The 21846-nt window shown below is 45.9% G+C and overlaps 1 protein-coding gene across 2 annotated transcripts in view; it reads right to left on the reverse strand.

Moving 5' to 3' along the window:
* LOC106750209 (nephrin-like) overlaps positions 1–21487 on the reverse strand; it is a 207696-nt gene extending 186209 nt beyond the window's left edge. For both annotated transcript variants that reach the window (XM_014630391.1, XM_014630381.1), the window contains exons 1-2: positions 20838–21487; positions 12734–12936 (exon numbers count right to left, since the gene is read on the reverse strand). In XM_014630391.1, coding sequence (XP_014485877.1) covers positions 12734–12851 — 118 coding nt within the window. In that variant the 5' untranslated portion in view covers positions 12852–12936; positions 20838–21487. The remainder of the gene's footprint in view (positions 1–12733; positions 12937–20837) is intronic.
* Between the last annotated feature and the right edge of the window lie 359 nt (positions 21488–21846).

Here is a 21846-nt window from a genome sequence, read left to right on the forward strand (position 1 = left end):
ATAATATAATAAAAGTAACGACGTTAATGGGCGCATTATTAAAGCGGGTTTATTACGCGAGCGTCATTATAACGGTAAATGCGTTATATCGGGGAAACGTTTCGGGATTCTCTCGCGATCTCGCGCGGAATTTCCGACCGATGATCTCTGCGAACGTCAAAGTCAACGCGCGCGTAAATTACCGGGCGTAATCTCGCCGAATTTTCGCAATCGCGGTCGGATGTCGCGCTGCGATCGTTGTGATGCGATTATCGGCTGCGAACGCGATAAGGAGTCGTGAGTATCGCCGACGACCATAAACGGCACTCATGACGAGTGTCTGGAACTTCGAAAGAGAGACACAGGCCTCTAGAGTAACGGGTCGGCAGGAGTTCGCCGACCCCGGCGAAATGCTCGATATCTGTTAGCGATATCTGTCCTTCACCGTTTCCGGATGCATTATGTCAGATCCCAAGACGTTAACGCGAGACTCGCTCGCAATCGGCATACGTCGGTGTGTATTGCGTGGTTCGATCGATACATCGACCGATACCGCGCGCATAAATAGTTAAACCGTGCGTCGCGTGGGACGTCACACTGCTATTTGGCTTATCTCGATCGCAGATTCTAATCCCGATACGCGACAAATCTATCACCGTTATTAATCGTCGTCACGAGCATGCCTCCGGATATCTTAATGGTCCGCCACTCGGCGGATCTAACCGCGCGATACGACTCTCGTCGACGCGATTCCGCGAGGCCCGCTCGAAGATCGCAAGATCGCATAGGACACTGCGCGACCTTATCACGCCCCTCGGCCATTCAGCCCCGCGATTTCATTCGAATATATCTCATATGGGATAACCAGCCGTTATATACAATAGAGTCGACGGAGCCCGGCTGATCTATCTAATCTATCTACGCTTGTCAGCCATCGGACAAGAATCTGTCCCCCAATACTGAACCATTACCGGCATATAATTGGATACATATAGCAGCCCGAAACACGACCAATCGCAATACTCCCATACGAGATCGCGCTTGTTAATATCGAATACCAGCGCGCGTTATAATAAATACCGAATTCCCCATTCCTTCCCTTTCTCGTTGCGATCGTTAGCGCAAATTACAGAGCGCGTTTTCGAGCCGCGTGAAATTCCCGTACCGACGTTATAATTCAAAAGCGCCATGCGAATTTCGAAATCCTCTGTCGCGATAAAGCGCGATAATTCGGCGGCACTTCCACTCGCGCGATGGGTACTCCTCTGTCCCATAATTTACGGAATTATCGCGACGTACTTCGGATAACGATCTCCGTTTTTTCCGGACGAGAGGCGGACGAGCGTCCGCTCGCGAAACGCATCGCGCGTACCCGGGATACGTAGAAAGTTTACTCGAGATAATCGTAATCTCGCCCCGAACTCGCGTCGACTCGCGTACACCGTTAAAACTTGGGTGCAATTATCCTTTGGGTTCTGAAGAGAAAGAGAGAGAGAGAGAGAGAGAGTCAAAGCTATATGCACCTCGACCGGGTTGTCCAGGCGGCGCTCTCTCTCTCTCTCTCTCTCTCTCTCTGCCGAGAGAAGAAATGGATAGAACGAAGGGAAAATTAATAAAAATACCTCGAGGCCCGTGCCCCCGATTAATTAAAACTTGGGACGCCCCGAGGCGATCCATCGGTCGACTTATACTACTTCGCCCCACCCGGAGATATACGCGCGCGCAAAGTTTCCCTCGCGAAGGCGAAGGCGTGCCGATCACCTTTGAGACGGATTACGAAGAACTGCGGTCCAAGTTCCGCTCAAAATTCTCTTTATCATCCCCGGACGCGGCTGTGTCGGACGACGCCTCCGAGGAAAAGGTAATTATCGGGAAATATTCGGCGCGAGTAATTCGAATGCGTCCGCGCGAGTAATTTAAATCCGATTTCTCCGCCGGCGAAGATTTGGCGCGGTGCTTAATTACATAAATTCCTGTTCCTTACGTCTCGAACGAACGCGCGGAAGATCGCGCGTTTGAAATGGTTATGACGTACGAACGATGAGATATTGCACACATCGAATACACGCGTGTGTAGTACCAATTTTCGGATTCAAATAAGGAGGAAATGTCGTAATTGAAAAAGAGGAAGATCCGATATGAGAGCACACTTTTGAGCGTCCCGAAATCGCGCATTAATATTCCCCATCGTGAATGAATAAACTTAAGTGACGTGTTGTTAGACGGAATGAAATCTTCTGCGGCTGCACGATACATTATTTCGCGTGTAATTTTTATTAATAAAATGATTTCAATCTCCTCTACGTTACGTACGCCGCGTGTGCGGATACACGCACGTCTCGGGGGAAATCCATTTTTCAGGCAAATTTCGGCAAAAGGAACCACTGTGGTGCGAACGGTTGACCGGGCTGCATTTTACACGCGCGCGCACACACACACACATCCGCCAGCAGCGTTTGAGACAACAACGAAAGAGAGGAGAGAATGAGTGAGAGGATGAGCGAGCGAGTGAGAGATAGAGCGCAGCCGGCGGCGCGGCTAACGAGCAGGACGTATCAATTAAAAGCCGGTTGGCGGCGGCAGCCGGTTTGGAAAACACAAAGTACGGCGATAGAAAACCGGCTCGCGGGAATACTCGGTCGCGTCCGCGGGCGGAACTCGATTAATTACGAGTTAGCCCGTGCCCCTTTGACGACGACGACAGTGCGTCATCGCGCCCGCGCCCGTCACGCCGCTCCCGTCCCTCCTCGTCGTTTCTCTCTCTTTCTCTCCGCCGCTTCGCTTTGCACGCGGATCACGGCTCGTAATTCATAAACCGCAGCGCGAGTTGTCGGCCGGACCGGAACTGCTGGAAGCGCTGAAGCGCCACTGAACAGCGGCCCCGACGGCGGTTTCACTGTCCACGCGCAGCTACGGCAGGCAGAGAACGATGGAAATATAAAGAGAATATCGTAGAAAGGCGCAGAGGTGGAAAGAGGGTGAGATAAAGAGGGGAGGGGGAAAGAGAGGAGGTGATCGCGAGAACGATGACGGCTTTAATGCACAAAAGCGCGCGAAAAAAGCGCTTTTCGTAATGGAAAAATAAAGCAATTTTCACCATACCCCCCGCGGTTATCAATCCTTTCGCCAAATTGAAACGAATGTCTTTTTATATGCCATTTATATGCTGTGTTTTTCGTCGATTCCTCGATTTTAACGCGTAAAATATTTCGACATTCAATTTTTCATTATATTGTATCTTCCATTTAAAAGGTGGTCGTGACCGTGCATAGCAATTAATTCCTGTCACGCTAGGTCCATCAGATTCGAGTTTTGAGCTTTGAATATTTGCTCGACACTGGAAGCGATTCCCGAGTTCAACAGCTGTGCCTGGCATTCACCTAATAGTCGAGTTGCATTAAATTGCCGACATAACATGCTACGAACTACGAAACTCAATCATGGTATAGCAAAATTTGTTAAATGAGTCTCGTGTTTTCGGAAGTTCATCGCCATAAATGAATTGCTTATTTCGGGGGGAGGACGAGGAGGCGCGTCTCGGGAGGTTAATTTTACCGTGGAAACCCATGCCGGGGGAAACGCTTTTCTTCAACAGCGATAAAAACTTTAACGTGGCACACACCGTTACACCTGTGAATACGCGCACCGACGACATTATTAAGAGGGGTATCATTTTTCTTTTTATACTGTCTCCCTCTCTTTTTCCTTCTCTTTCTTTCTTTCTCTTCATAACATTTGATGCAACGTAAACGCCACATTTTTCTAAATGACACTCTCACGTTATAACCAGAACGAAACGTAACCGAGTCGAAAACACAACGCCAGTGAAAACGAGGAGAAAGAAAGGAAAGAGAGAGAAAGAGAGAGAAGTAAATTAGGCGGTGTAAACGATGTTGCGGAGGATCCAAGGATCCATCTTCCAGTCACGAAAGCTTCGCTTTCGCTTTCCGACGTCGTTAACATCACCAGCTCGTTAACGAGCTTAGTTTAAAGTTGCTAAACGGCGTTTTTCTTAAACGAAGGCGCAAACGCGCGGCAGAAGCAAAATCATGAGCGTCGTCGCCGCCGATTTCGTAGTTGGGAGCGCGCCGTTTGTAAGACCCGACCTCGATAGGTCGCGACACTCTGCACGGCGAGGTCCTCTCCGCTCATCCGTGGCTGGTTAACAAGCTTAGTTTAAACACTCGTTAGAGGCGCCCGATCGTCGTCGTTCCGAACAACCCTGCCGCCGCTGCCTCAGTATAAGACAGCCGTATTCTCGCACGTGCGAACGCGAGCGCACATACCGCGGCGAAGGCCGCTTATGACGGAAACGAGCGGCAAGTGTGTACCCCGCGACACAGCGAATTTCATTAGACGTCGCCTCAGTTAGAAGGCTAGAGCTGATAATATCACGCGGAAACACGCGTAACGTCGTTTGCCAGGGTACCGCGCGACGCCCTATAGCTGTGCGCGCGCGTGCTCGCTCGCTCGCTCCGGGGGTGAATTCTGCGCGGTGAAAATTTACGTTTCAAGAATTTAAATAAATTATCGTGGTCGAGAAACCCGTCCGCTAATGCGGCTTTTCGCAGCGAGGCAGTTTAAGAGCGCGTACTTTAGGGCCCGCGCAACTTTTCCCCGTCGACCGCGTCGTGTCGACGTCGTAACGCCGCTCGTCGCGGTTGGGCAACTTTAACGCACGAATTAAATTACAACGTTGTGATTAACTTTGCGCAGGAGAATTTTGCTCAAAAAACTAATGAGAAGATTTGTTCGAAGGGAGAATTGTCCGTGAGAATCAAAGGAGCAGTTTATAAAAAGCGAGGACATTTTTTTCTTAGCAAGAGGAGAGAGAAAGATACTTATATGATTATATTTGATATTTGACGTACATAAGATGTTATATTAAATATATTCTATGTAACATAAGGTACCTTATATAACTTGTGAAAAAATATATATGTATATGTGTATATATATATATATATATATATATATACGTGCGTACGTGCGTACTTTTATACGAATCTGTTTAAACGAATGTATCCCTTTGCAGTGCAAGAGTGCCGCGCGTTTGACATTTAAACGAGATCATACCTAAGGTTACAGGATTAATTTTTAATTTAATTCCGNCAAGAGAGACATGTACTTATATATATATTTTTTTTTTCTATATATATATATATATATATATATATATATGAAAAATGACAAAAATCTACTTCTCGACTCGCCCAAGTATCTGCAGCTCGAATGTTTCCCCCCTTCTAAGAAATATAGTTCGAGCGTCGGTGGAAAATATAGAAGTTAGCAGACTCGGCGTTGTGTCGATGGCAGGACGAGGAGTTTAATTTATTATCGGAGCGATAGGGCTAGGTCGGCGCGTAACTTTTTTTGCGACGAAGCCCTTGGGTATCAATGTTAAATTGGCCGTAACCTTTCGGATTAAATTGGTACCGCCTTTTTGCTTAGCCACAGCGAATGCTACAGGCGGTAAACCGAGCGCACCGCCTTTTTACGCGGCCGATTCGCCATTCAAGTAGAAAAGTTTAATCTTCTACGCAAATGTATCGAGTGAGCGAGCGGAACGCGCGCGGAATTGCTGACGAAGTTGCAAGCTCGAGGACCGCCCGGCATCGATAAGTGATACTTCCCGTGAGTGCTTTCGTGAAAATTTCAATTAATGAAATTTACTTCAATTTTCTCGCCTTCTTTTTATCCTGCGCAGAATCCCAATCTCTGCTATATTCGTGCAGACAGGAACACGCGGCATTGTTGGAAATAAAATGAGAAATATTTTAAGGGAAGACCCGCGTAACTCTTCCCGCTATCGAAAAATCGGCTTTAGTTTGAACAAAATTTCAGCACATCCGATTTAATTCCTTAATATTTACGATTGTCACACACACACGCACGCACGCACGCACGCACGCACGCACGCACGCAAACAGGAAAGACCAAAATTTCGATATTAATTATTAAATAATAATTACGATATTAAGGTGACAACTATAATATTTAAACGTATGCACAAAGTATATAGGTGCGGTTAGAAATCGTAGCAATCATGATAATATATAAGTGTGGAGGCTATTATGCCGGTCTCTGTATAGATCACCTCATTATTAATAAGGATTCTGATGGGCGTTACCGACCTTTACGGCCATTCATGACGAACACAAAGCGATGGCAAGTCAAACATTTTGAATATTATTGTTTCGTAATTATTTATGCCCGCCATCGATAACATGTGAACCGTATTAACTACGGAATTAGCAGTATCATTAACGAAGCGAGTACATCCGCCTCATTATACTAACGAATTTACAGCCGGTACATCGAGCTTTTTTCTCGGCTTTTTTCTCATTCGATTATCCGTCACGAAAGTACAAAGTTTCATTCCACGCGCATGGACGCGGTGCGAGAGGCGGTGCTTGCGCAACTGCTGACAAAGTTGCGAGAACCGGAGAGCCGGGACCATCGTCGACGACGGCCGACCGTACCTCCTGTGTTCCCGGCAAGCCGAAACTTCCCGAACAACAGACAGCGAGCTGCGCGGGAAAGAAACTCGGCGCCGAATGGTTAAGCGGATCGATCGACCGGGAGGGGGCTAGTCGGAAATTGCCGCCATTAATCCCGGCGCCTTTAATTAGGGGAGAGCGTGACAAACGTCGGAAATTTTTATCTAAATCGAGCCCGCTCTAACGTGATCCCGTGGGGACAATTTTTTCGCCGTATTTCGCTACCACGCTCGGACCCTTTTCTCGCCACGAGGCGACCACTTAAAGGGCCATGCATTTATCGCGAGCGCCTGTCACCTCGCCCTAAATTGCGGCACGTAGATAAACTGCTCTTTTATTGTCTCCCCCCCCCCCCCCCCCNCCGCTAGCACTTGGACTCGCGAGATTTCATCGCACGATTGCGATTGTAGCACTGTGATGAATCAGAGAGACCCCGACGTGAATATTATATACACTCGGTATGATTTCAAGCTTTCCGTAATCAGCGATAAGAGGATTTACACGAGAACAAAAATATAAAAATCTCTATGGTCGAGTCTCTTTATAGAAATGCAAATAAAGGGATTAATTTAACGGCCGCGCGGATTATAAAAAGATATAATATATAAAACGTGAAAATATATATTTATATAGAAATGTTTGCGCACGTTCAAGGTATGTGATACCTTTTTATTACGTGCCATTATACAAGATATGCCGTATTGTTAGATATTGATCGTGGAAATGACAGTACAATGCAGCGTATTTACATCTCCGGATTTACAAAAAATAGCACGGTTAAATTCAATTGTTCTCCATTCAAATTCTATCGAAGCTATGACAAAAAGTAGCACGGTCGTTTACAAACGCGGGGGTGCGCGGACGGGCGCGGTAAAAAGTGACCACGGCTTAAAATTAACGCCGGGAAAACGAATGATCGTGAAAAGATTCTCAAATATCGAAGTCACAAATATCAAGATCGATTTATGATTGTTATCGAATACTCTCATTAATGCAATATTCAAACATGCAAGACAGGTAATTGTCAATATGTGATTTTAATCGCAAAAAGATCGCAGGAGAAACAAACATTAATTCCCGAGTGTAGAGTATTATATGAGAACCATCGGCATCATCTGGTGGACTACACAAAGACGTTCTTTATCGAGTTAGGTCTTTTGTGTCACGGCCATGGTAGAAATTTCTCCCTCAGCCGCACCTTATGAAACGCTGATAAGGCAAAATTTGATTAAAACGATAATAATCGCTAAGACCGCGCTATCAGTTGTCAAACTATCGTAATATAATGACCACGTATGCTAAAATGCGTTTAGTGCGCGTGTTTTTTTAACATAAAAAAATATTAAAATCTTTATCGAACGCGAGCCATTCCCTTGAAAAGAGTATTTTAAGGTTCACCTTTCTAGCCGCGTAATCTCTCGAGAATTGAATTCGACCTCGTTTAGAGTAGAATATTCACGATTAATCGTGTAAGGATAATACAAAAGGCATATCTCTATCCACTTTTATTTTTTATCATGGTAAGAACCAGGCTTGAGAGTTACCTTTTAAAGTAATTCGTTACTGTTGCCGTTAAAATGTAACAAACCCTTACTGTTCCCATTATTATTTTAAGCTCATTTTTGACGATGTTTTCTTACCAATCATTACATTGTATCTATATAATGGAAACCTATTATTGTTTCCAACAGAAACAAGACCATTGAGAGTGAATCGATATGAAAATTCGCTCGCTTGTTCGCACGCGAACGCTTCTTAGTTCCGTGGCTTTACTAAGCTAAAGTGCCACTTTTCTTTGTTCATCGAAATACTCTAAATTACTGTAACAAATATAAAAAGAAAGTATCATGACATAGGTTACCGCGATCTTCACCAAGTACGCAAAGTGTGCAGAAGTTAATAAAGGCAAGAGTGAGTTTCCCGGGAGGTTTCACGCAATACAGGCAGCCAGTATATTCCAGTCAGGAGGACTTAAGTCCTTGCCATCCGAAAGCATCGCGTCCTTTTGTTCGTAAAGAGCGGAACCCAATAACCGTGAAAGGAGATTAAGCTTAACAAAGTGTCCTCGAGTTTACCAAAGCAACGAGTTAAGCGGAATCCCCAACTCGTTGTCGAGGCTACCCAAGACGAGACTTGGGCAAACTCGCGAACTCGTTAACGAATGAGAGAGGCCAGTTGACCACGGCGACCTCGATTTGCAAACCGAACAACGTGACGCATTTTTGCGACTTTCGAACCGAGCTCTTAATTGAATAAGTTCTGCGTTCGAGAGCCGAACTATGAAGACGGGATCTCTCGAGCGTGTGCGCCGTCGCGTTAGAAAATTCATTAGCTTCTAGAGAGGAGAGAAAGAGAGAGAGAGAGAGAGAGAGAAAGAGAGAGAGCGCCGAAATACCACTGTCTTCCTTTTCTTCCTCTCCTCACTCCTCCTCGGGTTTGTTTTTAAATATAGAGCGAAAACCGAAGGAAAAATTTAAGGTGTCACAGTGGGAAGTAGTTTTTAAGTAACGGGCGACAGCTCCGGCATCGTCGCAGCATCACCGCGAAAAAGACAAGGGGACTTCAGCGATACGTTACCGTCCGCGAACTTTTTTAACGAGCCAAGGGCTCTCGCGCATTGCGGTTTTAATCCTAAAAATTGCTGAGCTTGTCGTAGGAACTCCGAGTGTACGTGTGTGTGGATGAATGGGTGGATGGGCGTGTGTCGGAGCCTCGTCAACGAGATTACCGTTAACCCGAAAGTTCGCCGAGGTAGCCTCGAGGAGTTGTTTCGCCCGAAACTCGCCCCTTGTTGGCGAGGGTAACTCCTGTGGGCTCCGCTGGGCAACGAGGTTACCGTTAACCCTGTAGTTAACCGACGAGCTAAACCGATTCCGGTCGCAATCCTCTTTTCGCCGGCTCACCGCAAGTTGCGAGGAGCGCAACGAGCCTATCGGTTTATATTTGATATAATATCGGCGTTTCGAGCGTCGTTATTATGTTAAATATATGAATATATCCCCGGAAAGAGTGTAACTTGGCTCACGAATTTCCTGTACAGCAACGTACTCGAAAGAGGGAAGGCATCGTGTAAAGCGTACGTGCGACATGAGGCTAGAATGTGAATCGACCTGCTCGTCGTTACTGACCTACACCACGCGACGTTGTACAAACAGAGAGCACGTAATGCCTGTAGCGGAGCAAACACTTTCCCAAGAATGTACAAAATTCACCAAACTTGCTGGCGCAAAGTTCTCTTCGAGATAACGGGGCGAATAAATAACAGCTCGAGACTACGCAGGGGGGAGAGAGAGGGAGAGAGAGAAAGAAAGAGAGAGAGAGAGAGAAAGAGGGGGTGGGGGGATGAGAGGGGAAGAGATAAAGAGATATCTAATTTGTATTTAGTTTAACTATGATATATCTATCAAGATTAAAGTATATCTATACGGAGAGTCTAGGAATTCTATGCTAATGCACCTGCCGTTACACTTTTAAACACTTCGACGCGCGATTTTGCTCCCATTTTATTTCAAACATTCACGCCTGATGATAAGTAAAAAATAAAACAAAAAGAGAATACCACCTGTCAATTATTCGCGAAACTTACAGATTGATTCGACGAATACACGACGAGGTAAAAACTTTAATTAAGATAAAATCGTCAAAATTGGTGGGTGTAAATCAAGTATTTATGCGAATTACGCAATACGTGCATGGAAAAAAGTTTGAATTAACCAGAAAGTGGACATCCAAACGCGTGTGGTTCTTATAATCAGAAATTCTATTTCCTTCAACCAAAATGCGTTTAGTCGTCCACCTTCTAGTTACATCAACGAAACATTTTTTCCGTATGCACATGGCGTCAAACATACAGAATCACGTGCGAGATCAATTCTGGTAGAAAGATCACGCGAAATTTCCCACTTGTGAAGTTCGCGCGGATGGTCACGCGCGAAGATAAATTTGTCCCGAGGAGCTGATGGTTTTATCACGCATAAAAGAGATTTTCCTCCTAGCGAAATACTTGGAAAGAGAGCGTCGCGCGCACCATATGTGCCGTTACATGAAACACGTGACCGGTTGTATCCACACGTTTCGCGCGTGCATCTGCGTCGAGAAAATTTTTACCGCGCCGAAAGAACGGTAGCTCGCGTGGTCAGTTCCCAGACGAATAGGAATAAGAGAAGAAAGTATGTGTGAAAGAGAAATAGGAGAGAGACCGAGAGAAATAGAGTATGAGAGAGAGAGAGAGAGAGAAGACAATACTAATTTCCATATTATAATTAATTTCTCACTTAGCCGGCGCGCCGCATTAATTATATGTCCCCGGTCGACGCTCGAGCTATTCATACATATCTAATTAACTCAGTCTCGTCCAGAACTTATAAAGTGTGCCTGAGCTTCGCCCGTGCGAGCTTTCACCCACGGCTAGTCGTCGACACGCGAGGTCCCATAACTCGTTTGATATCGCTTTCATCCCGGCTAATTATTTTATGAACTCCAGCGAAGAACTTTAAGATCTCTTCGAGTTGAAAGAGCTTAGTAGGTTAAATAATCGTTTCGCACGCGACCGACGAAGAGGAAGGAGAGGAACAACTACCGAGGCCATTATTTGCCGCGACAATAAGTGAACGCGCTTTGAATCCGAACTGACTGGCAAAAAATTGATTCATTTCCAGTTCTTCGTCGATGCGTGTTATTTTTGTTGTTGCAGTGTTCCTCTATTGGAAAAAATCGATGAACATACTGTAATCGAAACGAACACGAGCGCTGGACTTTTTTTTCGAGCACTAAATTAATTCATAGCGGTGCAAAATTATCCCTTCTAGTATAAGTATTACACAGAACGCGACCAGAGAATAAAAAACACGCCGCTCTTCTCATTCGGGCAAAAGCACGCTCGAAGGCATAAAACGGAAAATGCAAACCGGGCCGGATAACGAGACATGATATAAAAGGTCGGCCGATAACATCAATAAAAACAAAAAACACAACAGCACCACGCGGCGGCGTTCCGTAAAAATTCATGCGACTCAAAGCGAATTGATAGCCCGCGTGCTAGTGTGCAGTCGCGCTGTATAAAACGAGAGACGGAAAGTTATTCCCTCAGGGGAGGAGGCCGGGTGTCGCGTCTGCGCGATCACACGATCGTCAAACTTCTCGGGAGACTCCGCGGGAGAGTGAAGCATAGAAATTTAAAGCGACCGAGGTCGCGCGATCTTCGCAACTTTCGCCGTCGCTGATTCTCGCTGCGGGCCGGTTGGTAATTGCGATCTCGATATGTTTCGAAGAACTTGGTCGTCGAAGTTGAATCAGCTCTCGCTCGTTCCTCCCTCACACTCTCTCCCGCATTTTCTTTCACTAGCTCTTCGAACGTTAATCTTGATATCCGTTTCGCCGGAGAACCGCGCGCAAATAAATTCGGGAAAAAGTTCTCGCGCGCCGCCGTGCGCGCGAGCGCGAGCACGGCAATTTGCACGAGTAGTTTGCTCTCGCCATTTCGCCATCGTGGGCGCTCTCTCTCTCTCTTTCCCTCTCGGCCGGCTTGCACAACACAACAACACCGGCAAAAGCGAGCATCCTCGCGTCGGGGCACGTTCCCTCGGTCATTTTAACAAATTGTTTCTCCTACCACACTCCGCGTACACGCGCGTACTTGTGCTCCTGTGTGTATGTATTTACGTATACGTGTGCATGGAAACGCGCGAAAGAGACGCGGGAGCATTACGCTTGTGTATCGCACCGGATGAATCGGAAGTGTGCACATTCGCGTTCCCCAACGGACCGGAGGTGTTTGAATTTCTCCACGATCGGCTTGTCGCTCAATTTTATGGATTCGCCGTGTGCACGCTCGAATATTAGACCGTCGCACTTTTTCAGCGAAGCGCACACGCGCTGAAAGCCTGTTTACACATGCAGTTAAGCCGAGTTTCGGGCCAGTAACTAAACTAGCCGATAGACTCGCATTTGTCAATATCTACTGCATCACCACTCAGCCATCGTAGAGAGAGAGAGAGAGAGATGGAAATTGTGCTCTCACGCGTGTTGCACCGAGCACGTGTATTTTTAATAATTGGTTCACAAGGCACTAACGCGTAGGCGAGTGCAAACGTAGTGAGTTACCAGGTTACGAAAGATTCTTTGCTTTCTTTTTCTTTTCCTGACAAATTTCACTTGTACCGAAAATATACCGAATATATTTCTTTCGAGTTACGTGCGGAAAGTGTCGCGAATTTCCCTCTATTGTTTCACAGAATATATATATGTGTACTCACTCGGGTGGTCAGGTTCGTCGCTGTTTGCATCGTCGTCGAAGGAAGTGGTTCCTTTCGACTGTGCACTGGCGAGCGTCGATGCCTCGATACAAGTCACCACTATCAATATCCGCAGCATACTGGCGAACGTCTCTTCACCCTCGAATTTCACCCTCGCACCATCCTAAGGTGGCTCGTGTCTCGTATGAAACTCAGGCGACGCCCTGTCAACAAGCGAAATGAATTTTCATTAATAAGAGAGCGGTAGAAACAGAGAGACAGCAGGAGAGCGAACGGGGAATAAAGTCAAATATAATTTTCCAGATACTCCCATATCTTCGTCCGTAATTTGAGTATTTTCGCGCGATGTAAAACTTTGGATTTCTCTAATTCCGGAAAAGGGAGAGAGAGAAAAACGCGGCGCCGGTCATTGTTTCTCCGACAGTTCAAATAAGATACCGAGAAATGTAGATGGACATTGTGACGGTGAAATTTTCCCAGCGGCAATAGTGCTGGACGTATTCGGACGCTTTACTCGCATCGTTTTCAGTGAAATTCGCGCAGAGATACCATCGACACATGCAGCTGGCATTTAATACGGACAGTCACGTTTGATAACGCGTGACGCGTTTATTGTTAATTTCGCCGCCGTTTTCGGTGCGCGCGCCACGATATTGGATTAATAACGATCGACGGTTGATCAGCATGGAATGATACAGAGCCGCACCAAAGTCGATTGATCATTTCAAATAACGAACGCAGTGCGCATCGAAAACTCACGGTTTGATGCCGGTTTTTCTGTTCTATCTCTGGAAACTCACAATGGATGAGAGATTCCCCGACGGGCTCCGTATGAGACTGCCACATAGATACGATAAATCCTCCGACTCTTTTCTCAATTCCTCCGACTAATAAAATCCTTTCCATCAGACCGGCCGAAACTCAAACTTTAACTGACGAGTTTATTTTGAAAAAGGCATACGCGACGTTAACACTGACGGCTAAGAAGGAGAAAATCGAGCAAAATATCACGGAAGAAAACAACAAATATCCGTCAAATTTGACATTCTTACACGGGGCGTATTTTTAGCGGATTCAACATGATCTCGGGATAACTTTAATAAAGAAAATACATTTAACCGCGAAGTCGTGCGTTCGGGTTTCCCGTATTTGCGCGCTGTTCTGTAATTTTTCGAACTTTGAAATTGCGCACAAATGGCGATAGTCTCTCCGCTGTAGAAGCTTAGGCATTCCATTCTATCGTGCGCACGTTATTCTTCCCGACACTCCGATCAGCGGAGAGATACGCCGGAACAACAACGGGATTTTCGTGAGGATTCACACGGATGAAGAACGAAGAGGCGTAAGCGTCGGTGGGCGCGAAACTGATCGCGGGATATCGACCGATTATAACGGAAAATTGCCCGCACGGTGCGCATTTTTCCCGGCGATAGATTTCGCGCGTCGTCGAACGTGAGGATCGCGAATACAAAAGTAATGGTCGCACGTGCGCGGGGAGAAAAATGCTCGGGTTTCCCGGAGTTCCGCGCGCGTCCTGGGAAATCTAGGAAACGCGGCAGGTGAATGGTATCCTTTGTGCAAGGACAATGCAGCTCATTCGTGCGGGGCCTTGTAAACTTCGTAGACCGGTTTATCCAGGCAACGTTCTCGCCGCTCTGATTACCACGTCGCTCTTATTCGACAGCCATTAGCTACTCGTAAATCATTCCGCGCTGCGAGATAAATCGAAGATGTAAACGCGAAAATGTCGTGCTCTATACGGAAATCTGCACGGACGTATCCTGACCGAAAGAAATCTCGAACAAAAAAAAAATTATACAGACCGTTATCCTACCTTGTTGTTACAAATGATCATTTATTGCCGTTTGCAGAGCACATTTATGATAATTTAGTAATATTTAATATTAAATTCTTAATTTCAATAAGTTAAATATTAATTATATATGTACGACTTATTTTTTTTTAACTGCAGGTGGAATACGTATGATAAGCGAATATGAAATGATTTTGGAAACGGTCTTTCAAGTTAGTTAGAATTCACAGTATGAATGTAGAAGCAAAATTTCGGCTCGGATATACACACCGTTTATTAATGGGAGGAGTTGCAACCAGGATACACGACCGGGGATTCGTTACGGTCTACGTCTCTTTATAAGAGGTAATTCCGTGAAAAGACGGATATATAAGAGACATATAATGTACGTCCCTTTAATATGCCAGTATAGTATAACGCATCCTTCGCGCAAGGGCCGCGGTTTTAACTTTAAAGACAGGAAAGACCGGGATAAGTTAACTAGAAGTATTGTTTATGTATGTGGAGAAACAGTGGAAAAGGAATCGTAAAATGTGTGTTATTAGTTAGAATGAGATTTTTCGTATCAGTTTTCGTCCAGTTATCTGTTGCGATACTGCAAGAATCAAAAGAAAAGGTGACTTGAGACGACTCGTGAATCTTCCTTAACAAACACCAAGTAACAGTAACATTACATCAATATTATAATTTCCCATTCAACAATGTAACTATTATGTACAGTATGTGTTATATTGTAGTTGCATTATTAAGTTGTAAGTTATAATATTGAGGTAACGTTACTGTTACTTGATGTTTGTTGGGTCGTTTTCTCGAATGCTCTTTCCTCGTAACCTCGCAGATTCGTATAAAAGTTAATAACGAAGCGTTTAATGAAGCCCCCGCGAAAATCGAGTTATTATAAATTGACCGGATAAGGATGGGAAGGCGGACATGAAATGGAAAAAAAAAAGCAAAATTGAATTTTATACGGTTGGTTTAGTCGAAGAGCTGCTGATCACCAGATTTAATCGAAGATTCCTCCTCGACTAACTCTCCCCGATCCTTATCCACTTCATCTCATTTTTTGCTCCCTCATCGTCCAAGGGTGGATCGCGCTGAGCGCTTCCGGTCATTCCCGACGAGTTGTAAAGCGACCGGCGACCTTCCTCTCGAGAGCAAGACGCGAATCGACGTTTTAGCGAGCGAGAGAGCGAACGAATGAACGAACGAGCGCGTCATTCCTCTCGGTGAGTCTTGCGAGCGAGTGACGTCTTCGCAAGGAGAATACGAGAAGGATAGTACAGACTGAAGTCGTGTTACATCTAACGAGGGATGCCGGAGATAAGAGGGAACGAGATCTGCATCCCTCGCGGCTGGATTTTCGGTTACGACGCTTACTTAAGTAGTCCGATAAGATTTTAGCGTAGTCGCTCCAACGATAGACAGTGAATTAATTGCCCCCGATCGCGTATCATGCGTAGCGAGTCGTGTATATTATTTTTCGCCTCAGATGGAGAATTTCTCATTACCGACGAAAGAATATCGATGAGAAGAGATTCTTTTTCTTTCTCTCAGTTCTCCCCTCTCTCTATCGCGTATTTTCCTGGAAAGTTTTTCTTATATTTCGTGGATAATCAATTCATAGAGAATTTTCCGTATATTTTCAATGGCGAAAGGTCGTCGCCGATAAAATATACATAGCCTTCCGCGATGCAATCAGCGACGCGATTATTTCTATCGATAATTTCATCGGTTAACGAAACACCCCGCCTCCGCTCTTGCGTGATCTGCTCGATTAAGTTCCGCTTGTCTCGCGAAATTTCAACGCGGTATTTTTAATGCGCGAGCTTATTTCGTTCCTCAGGGTACCATTGATAAAACAAGGCTCGATGCGCCTCGGGTAATAATTGAAATTCCTTTCACCTCGATCCGACCCCGGGATGCTTTATATCTCGTATTTTTACGCCTCGAGCAAAACGAACTTCCTGCTTCCGGTTGAGAGGGCGGAAAATGCGACAGCGAGCATTGCCGTCCAAAGTAAATGTATGAATCGATGGCTCGAAGGGCGTGTCTGCTTCGCCCCGATAGTTTCCGCAATCGTGCAACAAACGACCAGCGAAATCCTTAAAAACAATCCTTTCCACGTTCGCTCCCGTGACGTTACTTTTCGAAATAGGAAGTCGGAAATTCACTTGATATTGAATTAAAACGGCGACGCTTTTGTTATCTTCGCTGCGATAACGAAAGCGACGTTGCTTCTCGCTCTTTTGTTTTTTACAAAAAGTTTATTCCTGCGAATGTTTGTACAACAATAATTATTGATCATGAATGAAATTCAGGAATTAAAAATTCCAAGTCCCAGAAGGATCGCGACTCGAACGCGGGACGGAGACCGTCGAGTTAATAAAATCAGATAAAACTTTCTTAGACGGAGCGAGGTCTCGCGTTAGACTCTCGAGTTAGAAGAGAAGATGACGGATGATTCGATTTCTAACGGCGGATATTGACACAATCGAAATGGTCAGACGAACCTTTCGCCACGTCGCGGAACACGTCCGCAATGCTCCTCCGTAGTTCGTAAGTGCTTTTTGTTCTTATCGGCTATTCTCTCCCCGGCTTTCGTCTCTATTGGAGCACTCGAAGCGGACGCGGAAAGTGGTTACAACCCGTGTTAGTACGGCCAGCGAAAAGGAGAGAGTTGTCCCACCGACGTGTTCCACATCGGACACGCGGAGTTAGTTCTATCTACTTTTGCGTCGAACCGTCGCGCTGCTGCTACTACTACGTGACGAGAGATTCGTTCCGTAGAAGAGGGACGTGCGTCGATGGATGATCATTTTATAAAGATTGTCACGCGATACACGCGACGAAGATTCGACGTGTTACTCGTTCACCTTCCAACTGACCGAAACAAATTGCCTGTCCGCCTGCGAAAAGTTCCGTCAAAAAACGAATCGTCTTAATTCCCTGATCATAAATTCTATCGTATTAATGCAATTGTACTTCGTTGCGTTCCATTGATAATTCGTGCGGAAATTAGAACGGTCGATGCAATTATACCCCGTGGTGTGCGAAACTTGTGTAAACAACTTGGATAAACCAGTCGCGGATAATTCTCCGAGTCGATTCGAAAAAGGATCGAAGATCCTCGGCTAATGTCGTGATGTCGAATTAGCGTGAAGAATAATGGGGTCTCGAGTGAGCCGAGAGAATGACTGCCCTAGGAAGTTCGATGGACGAGATATCGAGCAGCCCGAGTCGCTTCTGGGCTTTTCACAGAGCTCTTAAACGGCCATTACCGGGCTCGAGCTCAAGAAAGCGACCTCCCCAACGAAGACCGGAGAACTCCGGAGTGCCCGAGCAGACATCAAAGACGAGCGTTCGACGACAGCGGACAGAATCAACGAACAATGTCGGGTGGGAAATTAACGCGCTTAAGACGGCGATGATTTCCACGGGGCGGGATAAAAGTAACCCTTCCTTCACCTCCTTCTACTCCTATCCCTCGTGTTGGCCCCTCATCTTTCCCTCTTAGCGAATTATTTGACCCTATTATTTTATTAGTTATCCGATCACTGTAATTTCCCACAGTCAGCTGAAGAGGTCGAACACGTCTTTTCGCCGAACTCGGCGAACTCGGCGGAGCAACGCGTTTCCCTCTTTCTCTTGCTCTCAAAAAGCGAATTTCTCGCGACTTGTTTGCCTGTGTATGTAAATTAATTATACTAATTTCGTCACGGGAGTATTACGCACGCACACGCAAACATTTATTGCGTCTGAATCAGTCGTCTAAGAGAAACGTCGACAGAAAGTGAAAATATTCGCGTTTCAAATTACTTCGCAATTCGGTAAAAATTTCCTCACAAACGGAACGTCGCGATAACAAGCGCGACATCCTCGATGTCACGGCGCGGCGCCGCGGGACAGGGGATTCTATTCACTAACAAGTTTTCGCGAAACACGAAAAGGCGGCGAGCCATTCGCGAGACTGCAGCGAAATTTGTCGAAAGCGCGCTCACGACAAAACACACTCATGGAATTTCAGGTCAATCGCTCGAACAACTTCCTCGAATAAACGTGTCGCTGCCCCTCTTTCGAACGGTATGTTCCCCAACCCCACTCACGTCCCAAGTGTCCCCAGGGAAACTAGTTTATGGCGCACGAGCCACTTAATTTGCCTTAAGTGCGCACGGCTGGTCGATGAAAACGTACCTCCATTTTTTCATTGCTCCCCCCCCCCCNTTTCATTGCTCCCCCCCCCCCCACCCCATTCTTCCTCTTGTATCGCGTTGTATCGCGGAAGTTTCGGAGTAGGCAATTACTTGTTACTTGTACTTTCGTTGGTGATGTTTTGCAAGTTCATGAACAGAAAGGGCTTCTTCTTGGAAGAACATTGCTCGCTCGCTCGTTCACCGACGAGAAGTTGCATCGTTTCTCCCGGCGTTTGTATATTGTGCCCAAACATCGCGCAAATAAAATGGGTTTGGAGGGAAAAAAAGACAGAAGTTTGCAGCGTTGTTCCTCCTAAGAATGGCTGATGTTTAATGTTAAAATGTTACGTCATTCAGCGGTATTAACGATTGCTCACGGCGTTAACGTTATTATTAACCGATCAATGCAAATTAATATCGATTTCCAGCGAAAATTTCAAATTCGATGTGAATATCGGCGTATAAATCACCGGGTGATGACTGTCGCACGATCATCGGGATATTTTTCACTGGTCACTAATTGAGATGCATTTTCCATTCGTAAATCAGTTTACGTGGACAATTAACCCCGCGGGGTACGTATGCACAATGCGGTTGTTAGATATATGCCGACAAATAAACAGTAGAAAGAGCTGTCGAATCACCAGTAATGAAGGTTGCATTTATAACCGTATTGACGGAAGTTGGAAAACGGACGGCTTGTATTATAAAATAAAATAATCGGATCTCGGTCACGTATTGCTTTAATAAATTGAATGTGTTTTCCACATAAATTTTTAGTGCTGCTCCAACAAACCATTTTTCGGTTTATCAACATTGCAATATATTTTGTAGAAAATGATAAATAATGTGAAAAGGAAAAAGAACGTTGACTGGTCTGCGGTAAATTCAAAGTTTATAGTATAGTTTATAGTTACACAGTCACAAAGATGCAACACGCACACAATGCGAATGGAAACGATTAATCAGAAAACTAACGAACCGAAAAGCTATTCATTTCGTTTGAACGCGGTTCTATCATACGTGTAAAGGGCTTATTGTTTTATTTGCATGCGTCTGTCGAGAGCTGACTATTACGTTTCACAGCAATTATTCCGTATGGAAGTAGGGAGGAGTCGGATAACAAGTGAAACGTAGAGTATTCACCTTTTCGGCCGTTAATGTTTCACCGTATTCGGAACAGAAAATGCTTCTGCGGCTCGCCATCAACGCATTCTCTGTCAATATAATTTCGACGGAAGCTTATCGGCGCCGGCAATATGCTGCGTATTTGATTTTCTGCGGTGACTGTTATTTGACTTTCGTAATATTGCAACCGGAAACATTCAATGCAGACGTCCAATGTGTTTACATTGGATAAAACCCAGTGTTATTTCTTTTTCCCTCACCCTTTTCCGACCATATCTATATCCCCATCGTGCGTATATCGCGTCCGTATATTCCATTAAAAAAGAAAAAAAAATGCTGACAGTCATTACATTGAATCGCATTGCTTCCGAAATTGCTTTTAACACACGCACAATGATATATACATATATACATATGAATAATATGCCGGGAACTAATAAATTTCCATAGATTACAACGCGTATAATTAAAACCGGTATACTGTAAAAAACCCGATCAATTGCATCCACCTCAAATTAATTGGGAAAATTTATTTCAGAAAAAGAATTTCCATTACCTCATATATAGATTATACAGAATGACAAAAAATACAATCAAACGCATTTGACGGCACGAGACGACACTCTGTATTGTTTGCAATTCACTTCTTTTATAAAACACAGTGAAATACGTTCATTTGCCAAAAATATCGAGGTGACGAATGGTCTAATTCCTTTCTAAAATAAGTCGTCCGGCTATGCGAGACAGGCTGGTGTCCTTAATCGACATAGTCTAACAGCAATTTTTAACGTTCAGACGCGGATATAACTCAACATCAGCCGGGAAACACGATTAAATACACACGAGCTACACCCCCGGACGATCTTCGAATTGTCGTCGGACCGTCGCACACTCAATACTCCAAAACGAGCAACAACTACGAGTGTTACCAGCAGCACACCACCACAACGATAAACGGAATTGGGATCGTTACCTGAGCCGTTAATCCCTCAACACTCGATCAGAACGCACTGCCAGATCCAGCTAGCACACGCGTTACACGCATCACGGCATCACCGCCGCGACAGATCGTCCTGGCGCCAATGTCACCGTACCCGTCGTCTTCGTCTTCGTCTTGAAATGACGTCGCGAACACGTGGTGTCACGGGGCTGTCATCGGCGGTCGCGACGATCTACGACCCTCTCGCTATTCACTCGAGCCCGGGAAGCAACTCCCCGCCGCGTCGTCCTCGAGCATGCTCCGCATTGTCACCACTACCCCCGTCGAAACGAAATTCGGACGTGCCGATAATCGCGCACAGTTACTCCTTTTTCTCGCCCGTCACTGGGTTCGCTTTTGTCGACCGAGGGAGCACTTCGCGCGTGTCACTTTGCGAACGAGCACTATCCCTCAACGGCCCGACCGCGGCAGGAGTCGACAATCGGATCGATATCGATCGCGCAACGACGACGACGACGATGATGATGATTATTCAGGGCAACTCGCGCTTCGATCGGACGTTTCAACGCGTCGCAAACCCGGACAAGAATACGTCCCGTTCGAGGACACTCGGAAGAAGATTTCCGAAGAAAACCGTACGACGATTCGATCCTCCCGCGCATAGGACGAGGCGCGCGCGTCGAGCTCCGCGATGTCACTGGATGCTGCCGGCGAATTTTCGCGCACGGACAAGCGTCCGCCGACCTACCCCCACGGTGTTACCCCTCATCCCCGCCCTATCGGGGTGCTACCCACCCTGCAACGCGTACACGTCCAGACTCACCACCCGCAACCCCCGGTGCGCCGACACCCGTGCTTCGTGCAAGCTCGATAATCTTCGTGCGAGCTCGGCAGCCTCCAATCGGGAGGCGGGGGTGAGCGCGATACGGGGGTAGCAGGATGGCTAGGAGGCAGTTTGGAAAATAGGAAAACGCGTTTTCCCCCGGCGTATTTTCGCAGGACCGCGAAGCGACGGTGCGCTAATGAATGACCGGTCATTGGT

Source organism: Dinoponera quadriceps, unplaced genomic scaffold (genome assembly GCF_001313825.1).
Source record: "Dinoponera quadriceps isolate SergipeBrazil2010 unplaced genomic scaffold, ASM131382v1 scaffold37, whole genome shotgun sequence".
In the NCBI taxonomy this organism is placed as follows: Eukaryota; Metazoa; Arthropoda; class Insecta; order Hymenoptera; family Formicidae; genus Dinoponera; species Dinoponera quadriceps.